Source organism: Mycteria americana, chromosome 5 (genome assembly GCF_035582795.1).
Source record: "Mycteria americana isolate JAX WOST 10 ecotype Jacksonville Zoo and Gardens chromosome 5, USCA_MyAme_1.0, whole genome shotgun sequence".
NCBI lineage: Eukaryota > Metazoa > Chordata > Aves > Ciconiiformes > Ciconiidae > Mycteria > Mycteria americana.
In genome coordinates this window covers 49336305-49361723 of record NC_134369.1, presented here as the reverse complement: position 1 = coordinate 49361723, position 25419 = coordinate 49336305, and the positions used below count along the sequence as shown (strand labels likewise).

Here is a 25419-nt window from a genome sequence, read left to right as displayed (position 1 = left end):
CAAATTTTAATTTTCCTGATGTTTCTAAAAGGTCTTCAAATGTCATACTATAGCAATCTCCAGATAGCTTATTGCATACGTGCCTTTGTAAACAAGGTCTCATACTACTTCCTCAGGAAGACAAAGAATAGTTTGGCTGAAGAGAGTGGGAGGACTGTGGGATTTGCATTCCTTTAAAACTGTCACAGGTCCTGAATTCTTAGAGCTATTAAAATGGGCAGCATAGATTTTTTTTTTTTTTTTTCCCCCTGAAAGCTCTGGTGTGTACATGCTGAAAACAGCTTGTGTGGTCCTGCGATTTGTGTTTGGCTTTTTTAGAGAGAGCAATCATACTGTTTGTAGGCTCATCTCCTGAGATGCTTCAGGATGCAGGGAAATGGTGGCTTCATCTTGATTTTATAGATGCTTTTGCTGGAATTCAGGTTAGTCTAACTTCTTTTGGGAGAGCACACTTACAAAGATGAGTGCAACAGATACTGGAAGTTGTTCTTGTTACAGTGAGTTAGTGGTAGCAGCGATGTGAATAAGCCCTGGTTTCAGGTGAAGGTTAGGATAAGATAAAGATGTTAAATAACTGCCCTATCCACTGGTATAAAAAGGAATTTGAGTACAGAATTGTGGTGGGTTTTTTAAATTTAATTATTTAATATTAATTATTTGTACATCTGTGTACAAATTTAAAATGCAAATATTTCTGATAAAAAGAAAAAAAATTGATCCTAAAGAACTAAATCTCATGAACTTATTCACAAAGAAGTGATCGTTCCCCCTTACTCAGCATTTGTGAAACTGCATCTTGAGTACTGTGTCCAGTTTTGAGCTCCCCAGAAAGATGCTGGCATAGCCACGTCAATCTGTGAATCCAGTGGAGGGCCCCCAAGAAGCAGAAGAGGCTGGAGCACATGAGGTATGAGGAGAGGCTGAGAGAGCTGGGTTTGGTCAACCTTAGGAGGAGAAGGCTGAACTAGCTGGCTGGAGGATACAGAGAAGATGGACCCAGACTCTTGGAAGTGCGTAGCAATAGGATGAGAGGCAATGGATGTAATTTGGAAGAATGGGAAATTTTGATTACATAAAAGGAAAATAATTTTTCCATGAGGGTGGAAAATACTGGAAGAAGTTGCCCAGAGAGGTTGTGGAACCGCCATCCTTGGAGGTGTTCAAGACTAGATTGGACGTGGTCCTTGGCATCCTGCTTTGAGCTAGGGGTTGGACACGGCAATCACTGGAGGTCCCTTCCAACCTTGGATATTCCATGGTTACAGAGATAAACTCATGGATTGCAGGAGAGTTTGCCCAGGTTTAGACATTAGCATTTAATCCTTGAACCCCTGTCAAAATGTGTGCCTTAGGGCTTGTAGCATGTACTCTGAGGCTTGCATCAGACCTGAGGAAAGGAACTATTACTTCCTGCCTCTTGCTTGGCTTTTTGATTGACTGCATTTATTGTGTCAGTAACATAAAACTGAAGTGAGTAGAAAATTGGCTGACCTAGAAAAGACTGCGATCTCCTTCAGATGGTTTAATTGACAAAACTTTATTTCTGAAAAAGCATATCTGTGCATGAGGATACTTCTCTAATACCAAACTCAAGTATAAAAAACCTAAGCCTTTGTGGAAGGAATAGCTACACAACATTTTATCTGGCTAAATGAATGTTTGAGGCCATCATATTAAATTAGCAGATGTAGTGCCAGTGTTTTACTTGTTGAGAATTTGTGTATCTGTACTGGTATGAAAACAAACACCCATGGTAGCTGTTGGTGTGACTGGCTTCTCTTAGATTTGAATATGTGCTACTGAGAAGTCAGTTTGGATAAAGTGTTAAAACCTTCCAATTACATTGGGACTGCAATTTCACATTTAGCTGGTGATAAGCCTTAAGTGCTATAATAAATTGTTATACTTGTATGCAAGTTCATTTTTTGTTACTGTAATTACTTGAATGATATGTCATGTTGTATTTTCCTGTCTTAATCATACAGCAGAAACGTTGTTTTCCTAAATGTCATGCTTTCAATTTGTTGGGGAAAAAAAGCTTTATCTTAATTATCTATTGACTTCAGTTTCTCTAGGAGGAACACAAAATATTGGCCCAGCTTCAGCGAGGTTTCCAATTTTTTTTTGCCTTCATTAAGAAATCACTCCTAAAAAAAGAGCCATTTTTAATTGAAAAGTATAATCTTGAAGAATAGTTACAGTAGACAAAGAAGGAGTTGAAGAGTTTAGGAAGTAATGGGGTTTAATGTCTGTAAAAAATAAGTGAGAGCGAATTCTAAAATACGTTAGGAGTGCTTTCAGTTATCTGAGAGCCCAGAGATTGACTTGTTAGTGAACCACTAGACTTGTGCTGTCTCTGGAAATCTTTATTGTAAAACACATCTAGTAATTAAGTGTGCAGTTAAGGAATTCTCTGTCAAAATACTGTACACCTAAAATCTACTGAACATACTAGATAAAGTAGCATATTAGGCTTAAGGTAATTTAACTTTTACTGTCAGAAAAAAGTATATTCTCAGTAGGAGTCAAATTGTTAGCCATATATAGCAAGCAAAAAAACCCAAACTTAATTGCATCATTCACTTGCTAAAAGGAAAAAAAACCCCAACCAAACAACACTTAAACATTTTGAAGATTTATACTATTTGTGTAGTTGTGGCAAGTGCATCTTAACGAAGGAATGCCAAATTTCTTGGGAGTAACTAGTTGCAACTCAAAATATTTGATAATGCCTGCCAACAAGAATGAATATTTAATTAGGAATACACTCGAGTGTTAAAGAGTCTGTTTTGTAAAACAAGTTTCCTCCTGTGATTGATTTTTTTTTTTTTTTTTTTAAAGCTTAAAATGTGGTTCAAATCAGTTCATTCTAATTTTGGTAGTAAATACTTGGTCTTTTTACCCATGCAACAGTCTGAGATCTGAAGTCTAAGAACAAAGCAGTGCAATGAAAAGGGCTGGAGGTGACAGTAAAATTACCACAGAATACTCTTAACAGCTTAGAGCAGCTGCCTGTGTGGAGTTCTCACTTACTGCTGTAGTTTCTGTAGTGCTGATTCCCTTGATCCTTTATAATAAATGTGACCACTTTTGAGAGCGGAGGCACATCCTAGAGGGGAGGTGCATCCCATATCTTTCCATTTTATTCCCTATAGTTGGCAGGAATCTTTGACGAAAAAGCAACTCATGGAAGCGGTCTTCCATGTTACGTTTCTAAAAAAAAGAAGCTGCAAAGCTGCTAGTAAAATTTCTGCAGTATGTGTGGTATGTGGCAACGAGAAGCTACTAAATTCTAATAAGAATTTAGCAAAGTTGTGTTCCAGCATAAATAATCCTTTTAAGGTGTTTACATAAAGTCTGCCAGGTTCATCTGACTTGTTCTTCCTGGCAGCATGAAATGAAAGAGCCTCTTTAATACAGAGCGTTAGGGTTTTCCTGGGGTAGCAGCATAACCTGTTATTGTGTACTTCTCTCTTGCTGTGTGCTGTGCGTGTTGCACTTGTAGCATCTTTTCTCCCTACAGTATATGCCTGTGTCCTGGTTTCAGCTGGGATAAAGTTAATTTTCTTCCTAGTAGCTGGTATAGTGCTGTGTTTTGGATTTAGGGTGAGAATAATGTTGATAACACGGGGATGTTTTAGTTATTGCTGAGCAGTGCTTGCACAGAGTCAAGGCCTTTTCTGCTTCTCACCCCACCCCACCAGCGAGTAGGCTGGGGGTGCACAAGAAGCTGGGAGGGGACACGGCTGGGACAGCTGACCCCAGCTGACCAAAGGGGTATTCCATGCCATATGATGTCATGCTCAGTATATAAACTAGGGGAAAAGCTGGCTGGGGGTCCACTGCTTGGGAACTGGCTGGGCATTGGTCAGCGAGTGGTGAGCAGTTGCATTGTGCATCACTTGTTTTGTATATTATTTTATCATTATTATTATTTTCCCTTTCTTTTCTGTCCTATTAAATTGTCTTTATCTCAACCCATGAGTTTTACCTTCCTCCCGCCCCCCCCGATTCTCTCCCCCATCCCACTGAGGGGGAGTGAGCACACGGCTGTGTGGTGTTTAGCTGCCTGCTGGGTTAAACCACAACAGTCTTTTTGGCGCCCAGCGTGGGGCTCGAAGGGTTGAGGTAATGACAGATCTGATCAGAGCATGTTAAAACAAATTTGTTATAAACATTCATTATTAAGTTTATAGTCACTGGTCTCAGTGTTGATTTATTTGCTCTCACAGTTGTCGTGCTTGCTCTGAGTTGTGTTATGACCTCACTTGCTGCGTATGTTCCCTCTTGTGCTGTTTGTCACCTCTGGGAGCTGGATTAAGGTTATCATTTTGCTGCACTGTGTAACACTGGCTTATGATGTGATAAAATTACTGGTTGTGAGACTAATCTGGTATTTGTACTCAGTATTGCTGTCATCTCCGTGCTTAGGGAGCCATCTCTCGGAAACTATTAATAATTACTCTCTTTACCTTTTCTCCTCAGAGAGCCAATTTATGGGGGATGCTTTTCCCCGCTCCTTCACGTTCCCCTTCCCCTTCTCCTCAGGCTAGTTACAATAGCTCTTGAGAATTTTGAACATCCTTGGGATGTTCAAAGTAGCACGTTCCTATTGCTGTGTCTCCTGAATGTGTTTCAGGTCTTGTTGAAGTTAAACAACTGTTTAATACCACCCAGAGATTTGCCCTGAGGCTGGATAGTTATAAGTGGCAGGGTATAGTTTGGGCAAGTACCTAGGACAGTGGGCACCTCCAATGTTTTGGAAGTTTGCCCCTGAATAAGTGCAGAATCCTGAAAGACTAGTAAAATAATTGGAAAAAGTATGCTGTCACGCTGGCAATTCCAGAGACACAAATCACTGCAATGTGCTGGGGCCTGGCCCATTCCTACTGAGCCCTGTTCAACACTATTCGGTACCCTCAAGGGGAAGAGAAGGTCTCTGGATCTGATGACAAGGCAACAGGCACTGCGGCTACTCAAACCCCGGCGACAGGCACTGCAGCTGAACCAGAGAACCAACCCATGCCAGTATCAGTTGCCCCTATACACGAGAAGCAATGTTGGAAGCAAAAGTCAGCTCGTTTAGTAAGGGAAGAAACTCTTATGGGAAGAAGTGGACGAGGCAGACTACTCCAAAGCAGGGCCATCATGAGAAGAGGAGGAGGAAGAGGCAGGACTAATAAACGAGGCAGTAACCACCCGATCCCTGTCCCTGAGTGAGCTGAGAGACATGCTAAAAGATTTCAGCCATTGTCCAGGCGAGCACATTGTCACCTGGCTGCCCTGATGCTGGGATAATGGGGCCAGTAGTCTGGAATTAGAGGGTAGGGAAACCAAACAGCTGGGGTCCCCTTCTAGGGAAGGGGGCATTGACAAAACAATTGGAAGAGGGGCACAGGTCCTCAGCCTCTGGAGGCAACTCCTGTCAGGCATGAAGGAAAGGTATCCCTTCATGGAAGATGTTATATGTCACCCAGGCAAGTGGACTACCATGGAAAGAGGTATCCAGTACCTGAGGGAATTAGCTGTGCTGGAGGTGATTTGTGATGACCTGGACAGCAAGCAGTTATCCAAAGATCCAGATGAAGTCAAGTGCACACGACCCATGTAGTGGAAGTTTGTACAGAGCGCACCGTTGTCATATGCCAACTCATTGGCAGTAATCGCCTGGAAAGACAGAGGGGGACAAACAGTAGATTAATTGGCTGGCCAACTCTGGCAATATGAAGAAAGTTGCTCCTCCTCCCTGCAGGCCTGTCTCTCGGCTGTGGAGAAACGATCCCAGGAGATCCAGCAACTCAAAGAGGGTATGTCCTACTCCCCAGCTGTACAAACCAGTATCTCAGCTATTAGGAGTAAGCGTTCCTCTGCTCAAGAGAGAGGATACAGTGGGTATACACCACGTGCCACCCTGTGGTTTTATTTGCATGACCACGGAGAGGACATAAGGAAGTGGGATGGAAAATTTACCTCAACTGTAGAGGCACGGGTATATGAGTTGCAAGGAAAAACAATCACAAAAGGGGGTTCTTCCAGGAAAATTCCTGCTCCAGTTTCCAGTGGGCAATTCCCCAGATAGAGTAGAAGGGCTGATCTTACTCCTGATCTTAATAAAGGGACTTCTGATTTGTATTTACAAGAAGTGAGTAATGAATACTATGACCAGGACTAGAGGGGCCCTGCCTCCAGCTGGGTGGAGGAAAGGAACAACCAGGTTTACTGGACACTGTGGATTTGATGGCCTGGCACATCAGAACCACAGGAGTATAAGGCTCTTATGAGAGAGTTCTCATAGAATTAGGAATTCTTATGAGAATTCCTAATGTCTCTTATGAGACACCAGTGCACAGTGTACCCTAATGCCATCAAGCTATACAGGGGCAGAACTCATCTGTATTTCTGGAGTGGCAGGGGGAATCCCAACAGCTAACTGTATTGGAGGGGGAAGTGAGCCTAACTGGGAATGAGGGGCAAAAGCACCCCATTGTGACTGGCCCAGAAGCTCCTCGGCATAGACTACCTCAGGAGAGGGTATTTCAAGGACCCAAAAGGGCACCAGTGGGCTTTTGGTATAGCTGCCTTGGAGACAAAGGAAATTAAAGAGCTGTCTATTTTGCTTGGTCTCTCAGAGGACCCTTCTATTGTGGGGTTGCTGAGTGTCAAAGAAGAACAGGTGCCAATTGCTACCACAACAGTGCACTGGCAGCAATATCGTACCAACCGAGACTCCCTGATTCCCATCCATAAGCTGATTAGTCAACCTGAGAGCCAAGGAGTGGTCAGCAAGACTCACTGACCCTTTAACAGTCCCATATGGCCAGTGAGAAAGTCTAATGGAGAGTGGAGACTGACAGTAGACTATCGTGGCCTGAATGAAGTCACGCCGCTGCTGAGTGCTGCCATGCCGTACATGCTGGAACTTCAATACGAACTGGAGTCAAAGGCATCCAAGTGGTATGCCACAATTGATATCGCTAATGTGTTTTTCTCAATCCCTTTGGCAGCAGAGTGCAGGCCGCAGTTTGCTTTCACTTGGAAGGGTGTTCAGTACACCTGGAATTGGCTGCCCCAGGGGTGGAAACACAGCCCTACCATTTGCCATGGACTGATACAGACAGCACTGGAACAGGGTGAAGCTCCGGAACACCTGCAAAACATTGATGACATCATTATGTGGGGCAACACAGCAGAAGAAGTTTTTGAGAAAGGGAAGAAAATAGTCCAAATCTTCCTGAAAGCCAGTTTTGCCATAAAACAAAGTAAGGTCAAGGGACCTGCAGGGAGATCCAGTTTTTAGGAATAAAATGGCAAGATGGATGTCATCAGATCCCAATGGATGTGATCAACAAAATAACAGCCATGTCTCCACCAACTAGCAAAAAGGAAACACAAGCTTTCTTAGGTGTTGTGGGTTTTTGAAGAATGAATATTCCAAATTACAGTCTGATCGTAAGCCCTCTCTATCAAGTGACCTGGAAGAATGATTTCAAATGGGGCCCTGAGCAACAACAGGTCTTTGAACAAATTAAAAGGGAGATAGTTCATGCAGTAGCCCTTGGGCCAGTCTGGGCAGGGTAAGATGTAAAAAATGTGCTCTACACCGCAGCCAGGGAGAATGGCCCTACCTGGAGCCTCTGGCAGAAAGCACCAGGGGAAACTCAAGGTCGACCCCTAGGGTTTTGGAGTCAGGGGTACAGAGGACCTGAGGTCCGCTATACTCCAACTGAAGAGATATTGGCAGCATATGAAGGAGTTGTAGCTGCTTTGGAAGTGGTTGGTACTGAAGCACAGCTCCTCCTGGCACCCCGACTGCCAGTGCTGGGCTGGATCTTCAAAGGGAGGGTCCGCTCTCCACATAGTGCAACTGATGCTACGTGGAGTAAGTGGGTCACGCTGATATCACAGTGGGCTCAAATAGGAAACCCCAATCGCCCAGGAATCTTGGAAGTGATCATGGACTGGCCAGAAGGCAAAGATTTCGGAATATCGCCAGAGGAGGAGGTGACGTGTGCTGAGGAGGTCCCACTGTATAATAAACTTCCAGAAAATGAGAAGCAATACGCCCTGCTCACTGATGGGTCCTGTCGTCTTGTGAGAAAGCATTGGAGGTGGAAAGCTGCTGTGTGAAGTCCTATATGACAAGTTGTGGAAACTGCTGAAGGAGAAGGTGAATTGAGTCAATTTGCAGAAGTGAAAGCCATCCAGCTGGCTTTGGATATTGCTGAACGAGAAAAATGGCCAGGACTCTATCTCTATACTGACTCATGGATGGTGGCAAATGCCTTGTGGGGGTGGTTACAGTATTGGAAGCAGAGCAACTGGCAGCACAGAGCACCTGGGCTGCTGCATTGTGGCAAGATATTGCTGCCTGGGTAGAAAACCTGGTTGTAAAAGTATGTCACATAGATGCTCATGTACCCAAGAGTCGGGCCACTGAAGAACATCAAAACAACCAGCAGGTGGATCAGGCTGCTAAGGTTGAAGTGGCTCAGGTGGATCTGGACTGGCAACATATTATGAATGAATGATTATGAATTATTGAAATTATAATGAATTTTTTATAGCTTGGTGGGCCTGTGACACCTCAGGCCATTAAGGAAGAGATGCAACATACAGATGGGCTCGTGGTTGAGGAGTGGACTTGACCATGGACGCTATTGCACAGGTTATCCATGAATGTGAAACATGCGCTGCAATTAAACAAGACAAGTGGTTAAAGCCTCTCTGGTATGGGGGATGATGGCTGAAATATAAATATGAGGAGGCCTGGTGGATTGATTATATCACACTCCCACAAACCCGCCAAGGCAAGTGCCATGTGCTTACAATGGTGGAAGCAACCACTGGATGGCTGGAAACATATCCTGTGTCCCATGCCACTGCCTGGAATACCATCCTGGGCCTTGAAAAGCAAGTCCTATGGTGACATGGCACCCCAGAAAGAAGTGAGTCAGACAACGGGACTCATTTCCAAAACAACCTCATAGACACCTGGGCCAAAGAGCATGGCATGGAGTGGGTATATCATATTCCCTATCATGCACCAGCCTCCGGGGAAAATCAAATGATACAATGGACTGTTAAAAGACTACATTGAGAGCAATGGGTGCTGGGACATTCAAACACTAGGATACACATTTAGCAAAGGCCACCTGGTTAGTCAAGTCTAGAGGATCTGCAAATTGAGCTGGCCCTGCCCAATCAAAACTCTTACGTACTGTAGAAGGGAATAAAGTCCCTGTAGTGCACATAAAAAAATATGCTGGGGAAGGCAGTCTGGGTTACTCCTGCCTCAGGCAAGGGCAAACCCATTCGTGGTATTGCTTTTGCTCAAGGACCTGAGTGCACTTGGTGGGTGATGCAGGAGGATAGGCAAGTCTGATGTGTACCTCAAGGGGATTTGATTTTGGTTAGAATAGCCAATGATTTGAATTGTATGATGTTAATTGTTCTATAATACTATATATCGTCACCACTATGGTCGCTGTATGCCATATCAATGGTATTACAGTAAGAATCACCCCGATTAATGAAGAATGAATTTTGATGAAACCAAGCAAAATGCAGCAATGATAGAACTGGACAAGCACAGCGATAACAGAACCAGAACTGGCTTCAGCATGCAACAATCCAACAACACGCACCATGTCTCCTGCCCTGAAGGACTGTTATGACAGATGGAGCCCAAAGTCATGGATTAAGTGAACACAATGGACATTTTAGAGGGATGGTCCATAGACTAAGGGAATGATATCTGTGTGTATATATCAAAAGACAGGAAAGGTGGTGGTGATTAATTGGGATGTATTGGAACGTGTGGGACCTAGGCATGATGTAGATGGTATAGAATAAGGGGTGGATATTGTTCTGGTTTCAGCTGGGATAGAGTTAATTTTCTTCCTAGTAGCTGGTATAGTGCTGTGTTTTGGATTTAGGGTGAGAATAATGTTGATAATGTGGGGGTGTTTTAGTTATTACTGAGCAGTGCTTGCACAGAGTCAAGGCCTTTTCTGCTTCTCACCCCACCCCACCAGCGAGTAAGCTGGGGGTGCACAAGGAATTGGGAGGGGACACGGCTGGGACAGCTGACCCCAACTGACCAAAGGGGTATTCCATACCATATGATGTCATGCTCAGTATATAAACTAGGGGAAAAGCTGGCTGGGGGTCCGCTGCTTCGGAACTGGCTGGGCATTGGTCAGCGAGTGGTGAGCAGTTGCATTGTGCATCACTTGTTTTGTATATTGTTTTATCGTTATTATTATTTTCCCTTTCTTTTCTGTCCTGTTAAATTGTTTTTATCTCAACCCACAAGTTTTACCTTTTTTCTCTGCCCCCCCTCTGATTCTCTCCCCCATCCCACTGAGGGGGAGTGAGCACACGGCTGTGTGGTGTTTAGCTGCCTGCTGGGTTAAACCACAACAGCCTGCCATGCAAGGTATGTACCCAGAGTCCTGTGATAAATCCTGTGTGTTGTCTACAGTAGTGTCTGCAAATGTTCCTATGTTTAAGCATGGCTCTTGTCTTCTCACAAAAATTCTCCTTCTCTAATGCTTTTGCAAGTTAAGTGTGGTACCTTTCAGTCTGAGAGTGTTTGGCTTCTTGTATGCTCCTTTGCATCTACTGATTTCTACCATGCTGACTTTGTTTAGGATGAGTTCTTATCCAAGTTGTCTGCTGACACAGTGTAGCAAATATACTGAAAACCCTTTTTCCTATTGGCTTTGAGAAATAAGTTTTTAATGAAAAAAAAAAAAAAGTCAAGTTCAGAATAATGCCTGTCTCATACATGACCTGTTTTGGGTGCTGGCAGTGAAAGCATAATTAACACTAAAATTTGTATCTGTTTGCTGGTTTGTAAAAGCAAGTTTACTGCTAACTGCTGTTTATGAATTGCAGGTTTTTTAATGCTCTGATAAAGGAGTTATCTTCATATCTAGTAGGATAGTGGAGGTTGTATCCAATTGTATGCTTTATTGATTACATTCTAGTGTGAATTTATGCTCCATGGGGTTGCTTAAATGAGAACTATTTTTGTGTAGATTACAATATTCTGTCCCTAATGCCGGATGACCTGTGATCATGCTAAGGTAACTGCAGAAGGGGTATTATGTGAGATGTTTTTCCATATATGCCATTAAAGAATTTGAATAACTTGGGATAGGCAGAAATACATTTTCTGTCTGTGGATCTGGAGTCTCATTCTGATGGTACCTGACCTTAAGGAACGGAAAGATCTGATGCTTTGTGGAGACCAACATGGTCTTTAAAACATAACTTTGTGCAGTAGTTGGGTAAGGACATCGAGTTGGGTGTCCTTGTACTGCACGTGCGTACATCCTCAATCCCATCCTCTGCCTGTACTAGACAATGTTATCGCACTACTTACAATGCTTCCAATTTGCAAGATGAACTAAATCTGAAGTCAGTTTTGTAATGTAACATCTTGTGAATTGGAACTGTTTGTTACCGGCTTGGGGAGATGATTATAATCAGACTCCCTGATGTGTTCTGCTTAGAGCAATGCAGTCCTCTCTAGCTGTAGTTGTATGATGCTGCTGCTCAGTAACTGCTACAATACTCTTCTATGTGATTTGTTTCCCCAAGCGCTTGGCCCAGCACAGGCATTACCTATGGCTGACTCAGAATGCTATCTCTTTGCTGCCTTCTGTAACCAGCTGGGTGGTCCTCTCTGATTTTTCTCCTGCAGTTAAGTTTCTTAATGTGAGGGTGCTCTTCTGTGTACGTGTGGTCTGGGCAGGGGAGGAGAGAGAGATGTGGGTGGGCACACACCTGCTTTTTTGAACCACACGCTTAGGTGAACCCTGACTTCTCTTTGTAGTCTCCACTTAGATATACAGTATATTCTAGTTCAAAGGTCATGGCTCACTTTGTTATCATAAGACTGGTTGAAACTATAAAAGTCTTAATCTTGCATGCTTCCCCCTGCCCCGGAAAAGGAAATGAATCACTAAGCTGTAGCCACCTTCTTTCTTGGACTCTGGAACTGAACTTGCTGCTCTTTAGCAACAGGCTTGGAGCTCGCAGCATGTAAGCCTTCATTTGAAGGCTAATGTGCGGATTCATAAGGCATTCTTGGAAAAACAAATAGGCTTGTATCTAAAATGTGGCTACGAATGTCTCTTCTATAGGCAATTCTAGAGTGTATTTATAGTCATAGTATGCTTTGTGAAAAGCCCACGGAATTGCATTCAGAGTATTTCTTTAATGTTTAATTCAGATAGGATAGCATAGAAGCTTCTCAGCTTACACAGTAGCTGACATGAGAGTATAAGGATGTATAAGCACATTGGTAGAAGAACACTGGGAGGTGAAATTGATTGGGGTATGTGTTGAATCAATACTGGTATTCCCAAAAGGGCCTTTCTCAGTGAAATGTTGTTTATGACCATGTGGAATAATTTGTTTAGTTTTAGCATTTGTCACAAGCAGAGGCACCTCTAAAGACCTGGAAAAAATTGTTATGCTTTTATTCTGATGAAAATTGTGTATAGGTTTGGGTTTGCTGTTGGTTTTTGGTTTGGGGTTTGGGTTTTTTTTTCAGTAGCTATTTTTTGGTATTAGGTAACCTCAGATCCATACCCTTAGGATGTAGCCTTTCGTCTCTTCCAGATGAACTTCCAGTTACCTGGGAAATACATTAAAAGCTTTGATGTGATCTCTATTTATTAGATGCTAGGTAATTTGTGAAGTAGTCACTACCAGTTTTCTGTCTGCTTATCCAGAAATCAGCTGCTGGTAGACAGCCACAGGTAGCAGGTATGTTGTGTGCCTGCTCCTGAATAGCTGCTATTCACAGCCTGGTCTGTCAGCGTGAGGACACAAAATTCAACTTTGATTCATCAAGCTGTGAAATTGTAGCAATTGGAGCTTTGGTGCATGATCTTTCTTGGATCTGGATGCAATAAAATTCTGTGGTTTCATGAATTGGAGCCATAGCGATACAGTTAAGCAATCTCGAGAGTAATAGAGAAGAGAAGAGGAAAGCTTTCATGGTTTTTCCTCTGCAGCGTTGGCTCACTGAGTCTGTTGATTTGTCATGGTGCTGCTGCCCCTCCTCTCTCCCCAACAGCTGCTGGTTCTTGTTTGCTGAGATCTATTGAATCAGTTTGTGGAGCGGTGCTGTAAAGACTATTAGGGTCTAATAAATAACTTTCTGCAAACCATTATATTTCCAGCCTGGATCAGATGCTATGCTGAAAAATCAGATTAGCCTTAGTCATGCAAGCCAGAGGGTGATGCAGATGGCTCAAAGTGGGAGTGAGTGGGGCAGGGGCAGTTCCTTTGGCTGGCACTGTTCCCAAAGAAAATAGGGTATGAACCTGTGGCCTGTGTTAAAGCTTTAAATTGCCATCATCTGGGCTGCAATGTGGTAAGCAAGTGTTCTTACACCTGTTCCAAAGCATGGTAACTTTCTAACTTAAGCCACCAAGGTATGCAGTATGTTTTTAAAACTACTTCAGTATTAAACCTGGCCTTAAAGCACTGCAAGTTAGTTGTCTGCATCTGGAGTAAGTGCTGCTGCTAGAAGAGGAGTTCCTACTGTGTCTTTGCTGTTTTGTTTCCACACTTGCACCAATTCTAAAGTCCCTGCAACTATGGTGACCAAATGGAGGATTTGCTCTGGTTAAAACTTTGTTCTGGATGTCCATGTTGGCAAAAGGGAAGAGGTAGAAACGAGTATCAGGAGGAAGGTGTTGGTGCAGTTTATACTCAGTGACTGCATAGCTGTAGCATAATTGTATCCTAAGAGCAGACCCTTGCTTCTGAAAAATTACTTTCAAGATATTAACACCAGGCTTGAAATACAGACTTGCTCCAGCACCTGAGATGAGCAGGTGTCACTTTGCAAATAATACAGTGTCTGGTGAGGCCAGCAAGTATGTGTGCCTTTGTTGATTCATCAGCTGTTATAGAGGTTAGTACAACTCTGGCTTCCTTTCCCATATGATAGTATGAGTGCCACGGGTGAATAACTGTTTTTTTTCTGTCTGCTGACCCCCACCCCTCATTAATTATTTGCTCTTGTCCTTTTTTGATGAATTTAGGATCAACCTCTTTCCTAGGTGTTGATGTTTCTTTGATTAGAATATTTTTTAAAATACATTTCTTATTGTATCTGGCCACAAGGTGCAATTTGAGTCCAGTCCAGAGAAATTTGAGCAACATCCTAGATACATCAGTGTCCTAGCCCTCTTTTCAGTGTGGTGTTATTATTAATATAGGCATTTATTGAAACGTATTATCTTGGTTTCCTTCTTGTCTTCTAGCTGCTCCCATGCACATCTGGCAACATCCTTTATAATATGTTTGGAAACCAAAGAATTACAGAATTGTATGCCAATCTTAATCTGTTTAGATTACCTAACAGGTTGTAACTTTCCTAAGACTAGGAATAGTGGCAAAAATAAATCTGTTCTGCAAGGAGTAAGACTTGTCACCTTTGATGCTACAGATAGGGGATTTATGTCTTGGAGAGTGTTCTTTCACACGTAGCTATTCTATTATAGGGTAGCTATTCTATAACTTTTAGGAATACAGATAGCAATTTGTATCTAATGGCTGGGTTTCTATGTTTTGATACATTGACTTTTGAGATCTGATCTTTAACTTAATTCTTTGAACAAGTAGTCTAGTTAAAACCATGATGTTTTTCCCCCCAGTGCTGAGTGAGACTTTGCCTTGTAGCTGTGAAGTTTTTCTGTAATAGTCACAAATATTATGTATTATAGTAATTGTACTTGAGATGGACGTGCACATGTATTATACAACTAGTCAAGCTCTTATCTTCAGGAGATGGTATGTAAGTAGCAAGGTGACTTTTAGTGTGGATTTTATGCAGAAAGCCTTGCTTTGTTCTGTGTGCTGACATATATGCAATGTTGAGACCATGTATACAATGACTTTTTTGTCTGTGGTGTCATGTCCACCTCATGGATGAGTACAGTGTTTACATCAGCATCTTTAGGCTAACGGCTATGGAGACACATAATTATGCTTATTTTGTTACACTAATATAGGCTTCCAAAGTTGAGTCTATTTTGATATTTTCCAGTTACTTTTTCAATTCTCATAATCCTGAGAATACATTGTTTAGATTAATAAAACAATTCAATTCTATTTTGTTTTTCCATGTAGTGAGCCCAGGAAGCCTCACTGTTCTGTTATTTGTGCCTACCCAGTTCCTGGTGAAGGGGGAAGGCAGTTTTTTCATTTTGGTTGGCCTGGATGTAAGCAATGCCCTCTATGTAGCTTCGCAAGCTAAGGAACTTTAATGAGGTGTTAGATTAAACTGCACTGAATTGGTAACTGTGACTTTGGTTATCAACAGCTTAGCAACCTCGTATATGGAGACTGACAGTATTTATCAGTAATGGCTGAACCTAGCTGGAAGTTCTTTGAGCTGGGTGGGGGGGGTGCAGAGCTTATGGCTAATCGGAGGGCCAGGGACTACTCTGAAATGTGTATCTGTCATTTCTTGAATTAATGTCTCACAACTGCCTCTCTTTAAATTTTTACTATAGGTAAATCACATTGTGCACAATGGAGGATTATACAAAAGGCCTTTCAATGAAGCTTTTGAAGAAACACCAATGCTGGTTGCTGTGCTGACCTACGTAGGCTATGGTGTTCTCACTCTCTTTGGATATCTGCGAGATTTCATGCGGCAGTGGAAGATCGAGAAGTGTCAAAATGCAACAGAAAGAGAAGAACAAAAGGTAACCACTGGGAAATAATGATCAGTGGGAAATGATGTGGCTGAGGCTATAGCTAGAGCATTTCTTTAGCAGAAGCAGTGTTGTTCAAAGTTTTCTGCTGTTTTCCTTGTCTTCTGAATGCCCCAAATATTATGCTAATACTGCTGTGTCGTTAAGCAAAATAATGTTTCTTTTAGTTGGCTTATTTTTTGGTGGAGCAGTTCTCTCATCTGGTTCACTGCAAAGTTGCATCAACAGTTATATCAACATGCTGAGAGATGCCCCAGCTGCAGAAACAAGGGTTTGGGGAAGAGAGACTGCATATGCCAGCATCACCAGCCAAAGAAATGCTTATCAAAGGATCTGGTTTGACAGCAGCAGGAGGCTTTCTGATGCTGCTCTGGTGGCTGTGTTTTGATTTGGAAGCATGCTATTAATTCTCTTTAGCCTAAGCAGCTGCAAAGAAAAGCTTGTGGATGAGAACCAGAGCACAATCTGGATGACTTTAAATTCATCTGGAGTCCAGAACACTAGCATGTTAGCTGGTGAGTAATCTGAGGTACTGACTCCTGACTCACTGATGGCAATTAAAAATAATTAATTCATAATAAGACCTATTCACAAAAGCTTCTGTTACCAGAAAAGTCCTGCCTGCTTTAGCAGTTAGTCTGGAATAGATAATCCTAATTTTGAGCAGTTGTAAAATACTTTTAGAAACCTTTATTCCCCACAGGAATTAATTACTGTTAAGAAAGCTACTGCTTAAACTTGCAGTTCACAAGCTATTTCCTGCTAACTCTTAGCGTGAGCCCTCTTAGCACAGTGTGAATACCAGTGAGCTTTGCTCCAATGGTGGAGTGAATTGGCTTACGCTTGCTGACCGGTGTTCTGTTTTTCTCAACTGCTCTGGGGAGCCAATCTGGCCTATAAAATGTTAAGGGAGTTTGTTTTCCAGTTGCTGGTTTCTGGTTCTCTTCAAGCACTTGGCTAGCAGAAAATAGGGGGGGCAGGAAGGGCATCTTATTAATGCAAACAAATAATCGGGGGTGGGGGGGGGAACGATGGGTGGAAAAAAAAGGAAGGCTTCTTTGGAGGCTCTTTTTAGAGGCAGCACTGGAGTAAAGTGCATGTCATCATATGGTAGATTAGCTAAAATGCAGTAAACTAACCAATGCCTAAAATTACTTCACAGTAGTTTCTTTGTGTGAGCATTGTGAGGTGGAATTAAGCTGATTCGTAGTAAGGCACCTAATTCCAAAATAGAAAGTCTCATAGGAGTTTAATGAGTAATAGGTATTTCATATTGGTTAAAAGTACAGGAGTTTAAATTTACACTGTTTCCAGTTCTGACTTCTGGAGTCTGGAAGTAAAAATCTTGGATCCCTTTTAACAGTTACAATATCCGAATAAGGATTGCTGGCTAAATCTCAGCTTGAAACTTGATGCGTTCATTAATGTCATTTGAGTTACTGTGGTTTATGTCACCTGAGAACATGATACCCTTGTATTTTTCTGTGTGTAAATTAGAAGTTGATACAGAAGAGAACAAACAGTTGCAGAAATCTACCAAGACATTAGAATACAGGTTTAAATATTGGTCTGTACTGATGGTACTTGAGGATTATAAGGGGTAAATGAAATGTTGGTGCAGTTACTGTATACTCTAGTATAGAGTAACTATACTCTAGTATATTTCTGTTTCACAGTATATTTCTGTTTCTAGTATATTTCTGTTTCACAGTTTTTGTGAAATGCTTGTTCTGTTACCAGTGTGTAAGGTGCAAGACTTCTTACAGGAGTCCTTTTCTGTGGGAGCAGTCATGACACTTATATGAGAGTGTGGAAAAAGAGGACCTCAGGCAGTAGGTCTAATTTGGGAATACATTATTGATATTAGGCTCTCAGTAAAGATTGTCACAGAGGATGTTGAAGCACAGAGTTTGTTAGCAACTGATTACCCAAGTTCTAAAAAAATTTAGCCTTGAAATTTTTTATAAATTCACTTAGCATTGCATCTTACCCTGAAAGACATTTCCTTAACAAGTATACCTCCCGGACAGTTGAATTGAAAACCTTTGAGTTTGTGTGTTGGTCATGGCTTGCAGGGACAAGATGCATGTATTCTGGTTTTGTTTTGTGCATAGGATGTCTGTGGATGGAGCTAATAAGAAGTGCCAGTGAATATTGCGTAAGAATGAAAAATAGGAAATCCTGTTTAAAAAAGTTTTGGTGTTGAAGAAATCTCAGCCTAGTGTACTTCCCCAAATCATGTTTTTAGTGCTTAGGTTGGAATAGCTATTTCTGATATTGGACAAATAGAAAAGTGATCATGTGAGGTCTAGAACATACAGTACTTATCCTCACACTTTGCTGCTTTAAGCTTTGTTTGCCTGCAAATGAATTGATGAGAGCACGTTCCAGTGTACCTAGTGGGGGAGCCAGGTTTTATTTTGGTGCGGGGGTGGGGGTGCTCAATGACTTGTTTTGAAACAGTTTCTCATGATTTTCAAATATTTGAATCTCAAGCTGCTGGCTGACAGCCCAATCATCTTTTGGTAAGGGAATGCAGATAACAGTGTGCAGAGAAGGCTCAACTCACGCTTTTTTTTTTAATTAATACATGCAAATCGGAGGAGCCCTGCGGTTACCCTGGGGTAGTCTCTGGCAGATTTGTGACCTCTGTGTGGAAAATAACACTTCTATTATTTAAATTCTAAAGAGCCAACTAGATGATTATAATTTTCTTAAGTATCAAGCAAAAGGCTTAGCTTTAGCTTTTTGAAATAGTTCATAATTGCTTAGGTGAGAAGCTTGAAGCAAAGGCAGTGGGAGTAGCTATGTAGCTGAACAGTGTGTGACAACCTGCTTTGTGAGCAAAATGAAATTACGTAGCACGAGGAAGTATTTCATAACAGACTGAATGAACTTGGCCTGAAAGTCATGGAATTGAAGTATGTGGATTTTCTGTGGTGTGTTTCTGAAGGTGATCACAGTAAAAAGCTTAACGTAAACTTAGGTCCAAAATATAGACAAACACAAAAAAAGCCACCTTCAGTTTTTGTGTGTTTTGGAGGGCAATTTATTTCAGTAGAGCAAATCCTTCCTTAAATTGTCACTTAATATTGTAATCTTAGTCTGCGCCTCAGAACTAGAAACTGAGTGACCAAACTAACTTAAAGTGCAGGCTTTCCAACAGGTCTATATATTGGCACTGTCTCTGACAGTGGGTAAATTCCCTGGAATTTATTAGAGCCTTGCATTTAAATTAATGATTCCAGGAAAACCTAATATTCACTCATCATTGGAACACAAGGGTGAAAAGGGACAGGCTTTGCTAGTAGTGATTTCCAGGAAATAGTCTGATGTGGTTTGGCTTTGTTTAAAATGTATCCAGCTGGGCTTTTCCTGGAAACCAGTGTTGTGTAGCACATCCTCTCTGAAGCATTATCAGTCTGTTTTAGGCATGGGTAGGCAGCAAGATTAACAATTCTCAATTATTCTGGATTCAATTTATGAACACCCAATTTAATGTAATGTCTGGTCATACAATATAGTTACATCTGCAAAATGCTTGTAGGATTTTATAGGCAGGATAAAAATCACTTGTACCTTTTTTCTGGTCTGATTTGCCTGTTGGTTACCTTTGTACATTTTGTATACAGGAGCAATTGTGCAAATGGGGCCAGTAACTCTAACATACCTCTTCATGCTCAGTAGCTTGCCCAGTTAGGACATGCTTCTAGCATCTGGGGTTTTCAAACATTTGTTCACAGGAATCCAGGTGTAGGAGTGTCTCGGGGGCAGTAAACTGGAGTCTTTTGCTCAATGTTGTCTTGGCATCTGTATAGCTCATCAGAGGCCTCCTCATGGTATAAAGGCTACCCACAGTTATTGCTCCACTTTTTCTTGACTCATGTAGCACTGAGATGGAACTAGTCCTTCTGCTTCCTTTTAGAAGCCTGAAATTTATTGCAATTGTCTATTTGATTTCCATTCAAGAATCAGTTTTGTATTATCAGGGAATGCATTATGTGAGTTGCAAATAAGCCTGCTGGTGCTCATGGCTCCATTTGTTAGCTTAGGTGCAACCCTGTGAAAACTTGGCTCTAAAAGCAGCATAATCACTGCATTTGCATGTCACTGTGCCCCAAGCTAATGGTTACAAAGCTCTCATTATGACCTTCACTTGTTGTAGTATTAATTTACAGTATGATGAAATCTTGAATACCCAAATCAGCTATGCTAAGGTGCTGCAGATCAAGGGAGAATTTTATTCTTCCCTTGTTTTGCTCTTTCTTGAAATTGCTATGCCTTTCAGGCTTCTGGGAGACCACTAGTACTTAGGTTTCTTCATCAAGCATCACCTTACTAATAGGGGATGTGTTCTAGGCTTAAATTGACAGGAATGGAGCTGTTTAGGATTTCTTAGCTCCATGTTCATATGAATTCAAATGGAAGAACATGCTGCTTTTCTTCCCTCCTTTGGAAACAGTATAACCTTTGCAGTTGTTTGACTGTGCTTACTCTGAAGATTGCTCAAAGAATCAACTCACTCCTAGAATATTTTTCCTCCAAATGAAGCTGTTCCATCTCAGGCTGATTCTTAGGGTCTGTTATGGCTAGAAAGAGTGTTGGATCTGAAATAGGATGAGAACTTGATGGAAAAATAACAATAAGCTCTGAAGGCCATTTAAAGGTGATAGTGATTGCTTCTAGCAGTAGGACACTGTTGCAGCACAGCATGGTGGCTGCATGTGCCAAAAATTTGAAATAGTATGGATTGATAGATTTCGTCCCCCCGCCCTCCCCATATGTTTCTTCTTGGTTCAAAGATTGAAAATGTTTAATTTCCATGAGGAATTCAAGTGGTCTGTTTGGTGTACTGCCCTCTCTACTGTCCATCTGAAATGCCCCACTGTAGAAAGATGGGGGGGGGGACACACAGGACAGGACACAAACAAACGAAAAAAACAACTCCCAAAACAACCAGGCAAACTGTCTGGTCCTGTATGCTAGCTCCAAAAGAGGGCTCTCAAACTCCAAAAGTCAGTACCAGTATAAAGGCACGATATCCCTACCATTTCTCTTTTTTGTGTTCTCGGATTGCATGGGTCATGAGAACCTCTTGGTGGGATTAGGATTACTGAGGAAATAGACAATCCAGTTTTGATTTCTGCCAAAATACCATTTCCTGCCTGTCCTATTCCAGGAACTTTCTGATAAGAGCTACTGGAGGGTGGTTTACTGAGGGGGTGGGACAGACAACAAAGGGGCTGGCATTGAGCTGATGTCTCACGTAGAGCCCTTTGCTATAATCTTACAGTTCGGTACTCCCCAAAACTAAGGCTAGTGTGCCATATTAGACCTTAATTCCCTTACCCATAATTTGTTCCTTGAATTAGTGTTGACTTTTAAGACACCTTTTTTCCTTATCATAACCCATTCGGTTCAGAGAACTTCTCTACTTCACAGTTTAATGACTTTAAACTTAGTTATACTGTTGGCTTGTAAGATCATACTTGCATTATATGTCTTGGTGGTGTCCATCTGTTGTGTGTGATTGACTTTATTTCACCAGTTGAGCTTGTTACTCTTCCTGCTTTGTCAGCTTGGGTTTCAAAATAAAACATGCTCTATCTAATCAGTAATCTGAGGTGAGTTTGGACTGTATCAGGCCAGGCATACCTGCTTGAGTTGGTATAATGACTCATTTCCAGTCTTGGCTCCTAGACAAGAACCTTGGCTAAAATCTCAATTGTTTCCTGGGTCACGTAGTTAGTGTGCTTGAATAGCTACTGCAAAGCTGAATTATCATGCAAAGATGGTTAAATGGAGTTGAAAATGCTTAACAGAATCTCAGTAGATTATAATTAGACATAACAAGTACAAGTCCCTCAAGTATTGATCTTCTAATGTGCCAGAGTTTCTTTTTGATCTTCTCACTTCCCCCACCCCTCTACAAATGATGTAGCAGAGAGTTTCAGACACTTGTAGATAATTATTTCAATTTGGTGTCGTGAATCGGGATATTCTTAGTATATTGGTACAAGTACTCTCATGCATATAACCACTTTGTAATAGAGTACAGTAGCTATATAACTTTTTGTATATGAAGGAAGTTCTTGAATGCATTTGTCAATATTTTTCTCCATTGTAAGTGACCAGTTTGTTAGTGATTCAGTCTTGAAACCCACTTTCTGCCTGGAACAACGCGAGACACTGAAGTCGAGGAAGGATAGAGCTTTGTAGCTGCTTCAGAAACCTAATGATTTTCTAGGGGATTACAGCTTTGTATTAGCTGACCTACTACCCCTGTTAACCCCTCTTGACAAAGAGCCTTCAGAGAAGACCCAGCACATCTGAAATAATGCAAAACTATACTTAAGTAGAGGAACATGGAAGAAATAATTGCCCTTCTGTGCATCTTAGCTCACAGAAATCTTGTTCCCGCTGTCTGTCTTTGCTGAGAAAGGACATACTTGTGATTCCCTGGAGGAGTGAACACTGGCTAAATTTGGTTTGTTTTTCCATAGTTGAAATGATGAAAATTAATATCTTTTTGCCTTTTGGGCACATCATTATGCACAGGCAAATCAGAAGGGGGCTTAGGTGCAACTACATCTGTTTAGAAGGTGGCACTTTTGGGCTCTGTCTTTCCCGTGCCACTGCTGGGACGAGGATGCAAAAGGATGGACCTAGATGGTTCCTCTACTCCAAACTGAAAGGACAAAGTTGTTAAATCATTAAAATAGGAAGGTAAAGAAAAAAGTACTCTTCCTGCAGGCGAGCATTGTTAAGTAAAAACTTGTCAGTGCCCATTTATTTGAGTTGTTATTAAAAAGCTGGCATAAATGCTCCCAGTTTTACTTCAGTGGTACAAGTGTCAGGCACCGTAATGTATGGTCAGACAGATATTCTGTCTTGCTTATCCTGTCACCAAAAATAAAATGCGTCTCACCATGTTTACATTTCTCTTGTGAAAAACAGGAAGAAATGCTATGCTGGCTCTAACCTTTGTCATAAGTTCTACATTTTCCTTTTGTAGATTATTAAAAAGGCACTTCCCCACTCCCCCCCCCAGTAGCAAATGAATTATGCTTTTTTATCACTACTGAATGTCAAACTTCCTTTTAATTGAATAGTAATAAGGATATCTCATGACTTTGGAACACTTTAAGTAGGCCAGAAAGAAAATGTTCTTGAGTAGTCAGAGGTCCTTGCTGTCACAGTTAGTTTGACATTCTTGTGTGTTATCCATTCAAGACAGTCACTTACTTTTCCTGAAAAACATTGGAAGGGAAGCTAGAATTCAGGAAATGCTCATGCAAAGAAATCCTGTGGGACTTAAGTGCCAATAAGCTGTGCAGGAGAGAGGTGCCATAATGTAGCTTACTAGCTCAGATTCAGAACAAAAAATTGTGGAAGGTTCTAACGGTAATCTCTGTAATAATGCTAGTGCTGCTATATTAAATGTATTTCTTACGTACAGAATAAAATACAGCAGAGTACCTCAGTTTTCAAATTCTTTGTGTATTCAGTAGAGCAATGCATAGTTTGGTGCCAAAAAGCAATTGCATGTTCCCTTGCTCTGCTTAACTCTGAAGGCTGAATACGAATCTCTTGCAAAGATTATATGGCCATGCATTGCACGAAGGGGGTTACTGTATGTTTCGAGAGAGGTGCTCTCCTCAACCATCCAGCAAGAGCTGGCAAGAGAGCCAAGGTATTTCAAGTCCCGGTTGAGTTCAGAGAACAAGACCTCATTGTGTCATTAGGCACTCCCAATTCAGTTTCTGTGTTGCTTGCAGCACTCCCTCTCCTATACGTTAGAATTCTTTGAGGCTTTCTAACTCGAAGCATGACCTAATGCCATGATTTTCTAGTTGTGGTTGATGGCTTTTAGATTCTATGAGCTACTTAAGTTATATACAAATAAGCACCTACTGTTGAGGAAATCTTGGGGGCATGGTAGATTTGCAGGTTGAAAAAGTTTGGAAATCACATCTAGCAGATGGATTTTGCACTAGCAGATAAATCTCTTCAGTTTTGCTGCTGTCTCACCTTCAAATAATTTTGTACTGGCATGCATTTCCAGGATTAAAAACACTTTGGGTGGAATTGGCTTGCGATGAAGAACTGTCTTAACTTCTTGAGTTTTCTTGCTTTTTTTTCATTTATAAATTACACCCAAATGACAGAAACAACTTATTCTTCTTATTCCTAGTTTGCTGTAATATATATTTTCCTTTTACTGTAAGTGCTTTTGATGTGTTTCAGGACTTTGTCCCATTGTACCAGGACTTTGAAAATTTCTACAACAGAAACCTCTACATGCGCATTAGGGACAGCTGGAACCGTCCAATCTGCAGTGTGCCAGGGGCCAAAGTGGACATGATGGAGAGAGTTTCACATGACTATAACTGGACATTCACGTGAGTCAAAATTGAAAAAAAGGCTTCCAACAACTGTCTTTTAAGTAGAGGGTCTATAAGAGCAAGTTGCAGGCTTTGAGGTTAAAGGAGCAGTGAATTGTGCTTGTTTTGAGCTTTCCAGCGGCTTGACTCGATGAATTTTGCTCTTTTGAAACACATCTGACCACCAAGGTGATTATTTGTGTATAGTCTTCTGGCTACTTACTCAGGTTCCTGATTGTGTTAAGATTTCATGGGCACATGCCTATAATAAAATTAAAACTGTTGTGTGTGATGACCAGAATCTGGAGTAGATACTTTGGATTGCACTGCTATTTGTGACTTTCTCTTGATTTAGAATCAGTCCTGACACTTGAAGTAAATGTTGCTGCCTGAAACTGAATTTAACACGATTGTTTTGAGTCAGAACTGAAGTAGTTTGTAGAAACAAAATCAGAAATGCAAGGACAAGGATTTTTACAAATTGGAAATGACATCACAAGTTTGATGTGAAGAGGTTTGCAGCACAGTACTTGGTGAAACTAGTCATGTCTCTCCTTGGCTTTCAAGGGCAAAATAATTAAAACTTTTGTTCCGCTAAACTTCCTTAATCTCCTTCTCACGTATTGTTAGCACAGCAGTGCCAGATGTGTTTCCGTTCTGTGGTTAGAGGATATCCTGCTTGAGGGGCTGCCAAGTTAATTGATCTAGAGATCTTATTTTGTAATTAAAAAGAAAGTTGTATGTTTCTGGGATGGAGGGGGGACATGTCAGAGAAACAACAAATGGCTTGAGAAGCTTCAAGCAATTTCAGATATGATAGCAAATTCACCTTCTAATGTAAACTCTTCTGGGAACTAGTTTGAGACCGTAAGATAGGTAGGGAAAGCATCTTTTTCACTGATAATTTCAGTTTGTTGATGAGGGGCAGTACTGAAATAATTTAATGGTTGGTTCTATTGATTTTTTTTTTTAACCCTTCATTGTATATTCTAGGAAACTGAAATAAGAATCTTCTGGTGTAGTTAAATTTTTTTAATTGTGGGTGTCCTAACTTGCGGTGTTTTTAAAATACAGGTACACGGGGAGAGTGATAAAGGACATTATTAATATGGGTTCCTACAACTACCTTGGATTTGCACAGAAGGCTGGGACTTGCCAAGAAGCAGCAGCTAAAGTTCTGTCCCAGTATGGAGCTGGGGTGTGCAGCACTAGGCAGGAGATGGGTAAGTTGGAGCAAGATAGGATGTTCCCTGAATGTATGTTTCAAAGTCTGTAATCTGATAGCA

At 41.4% G+C, this 25419-nt stretch overlaps 2 protein-coding genes across 4 annotated transcripts in view; both read left to right on the top strand.

Annotated features, from left to right (window-relative positions):
• Positions 1 to 25419, top strand: part of ISM2 (isthmin 2) — a 411356-nt gene that overhangs the window by 302662 nt on the left and 83275 nt on the right. The window lies entirely within an intron of this gene.
• SPTLC2 (serine palmitoyltransferase long chain base subunit 2) overlaps positions 1 to 25419 on the top strand; it is an 88726-nt gene that overhangs the window by 4061 nt on the left and 59246 nt on the right. For both annotated transcript variants that reach the window (XR_012775948.1, XM_075503356.1), the window contains exons 2-4: positions 15546 to 15740; positions 23997 to 24151; positions 25208 to 25356. Coding sequence is in view for 1 of the 2 variants with exons in the window: in XM_075503356.1 (XP_075359471.1) it covers positions 15546 to 15740; positions 23997 to 24151; positions 25208 to 25356 (499 nt within the window). In the remaining variant the exon portion in view is untranslated. The remainder of the gene's footprint in view (positions 1 to 15545; positions 15741 to 23996; positions 24152 to 25207; positions 25357 to 25419) is intronic.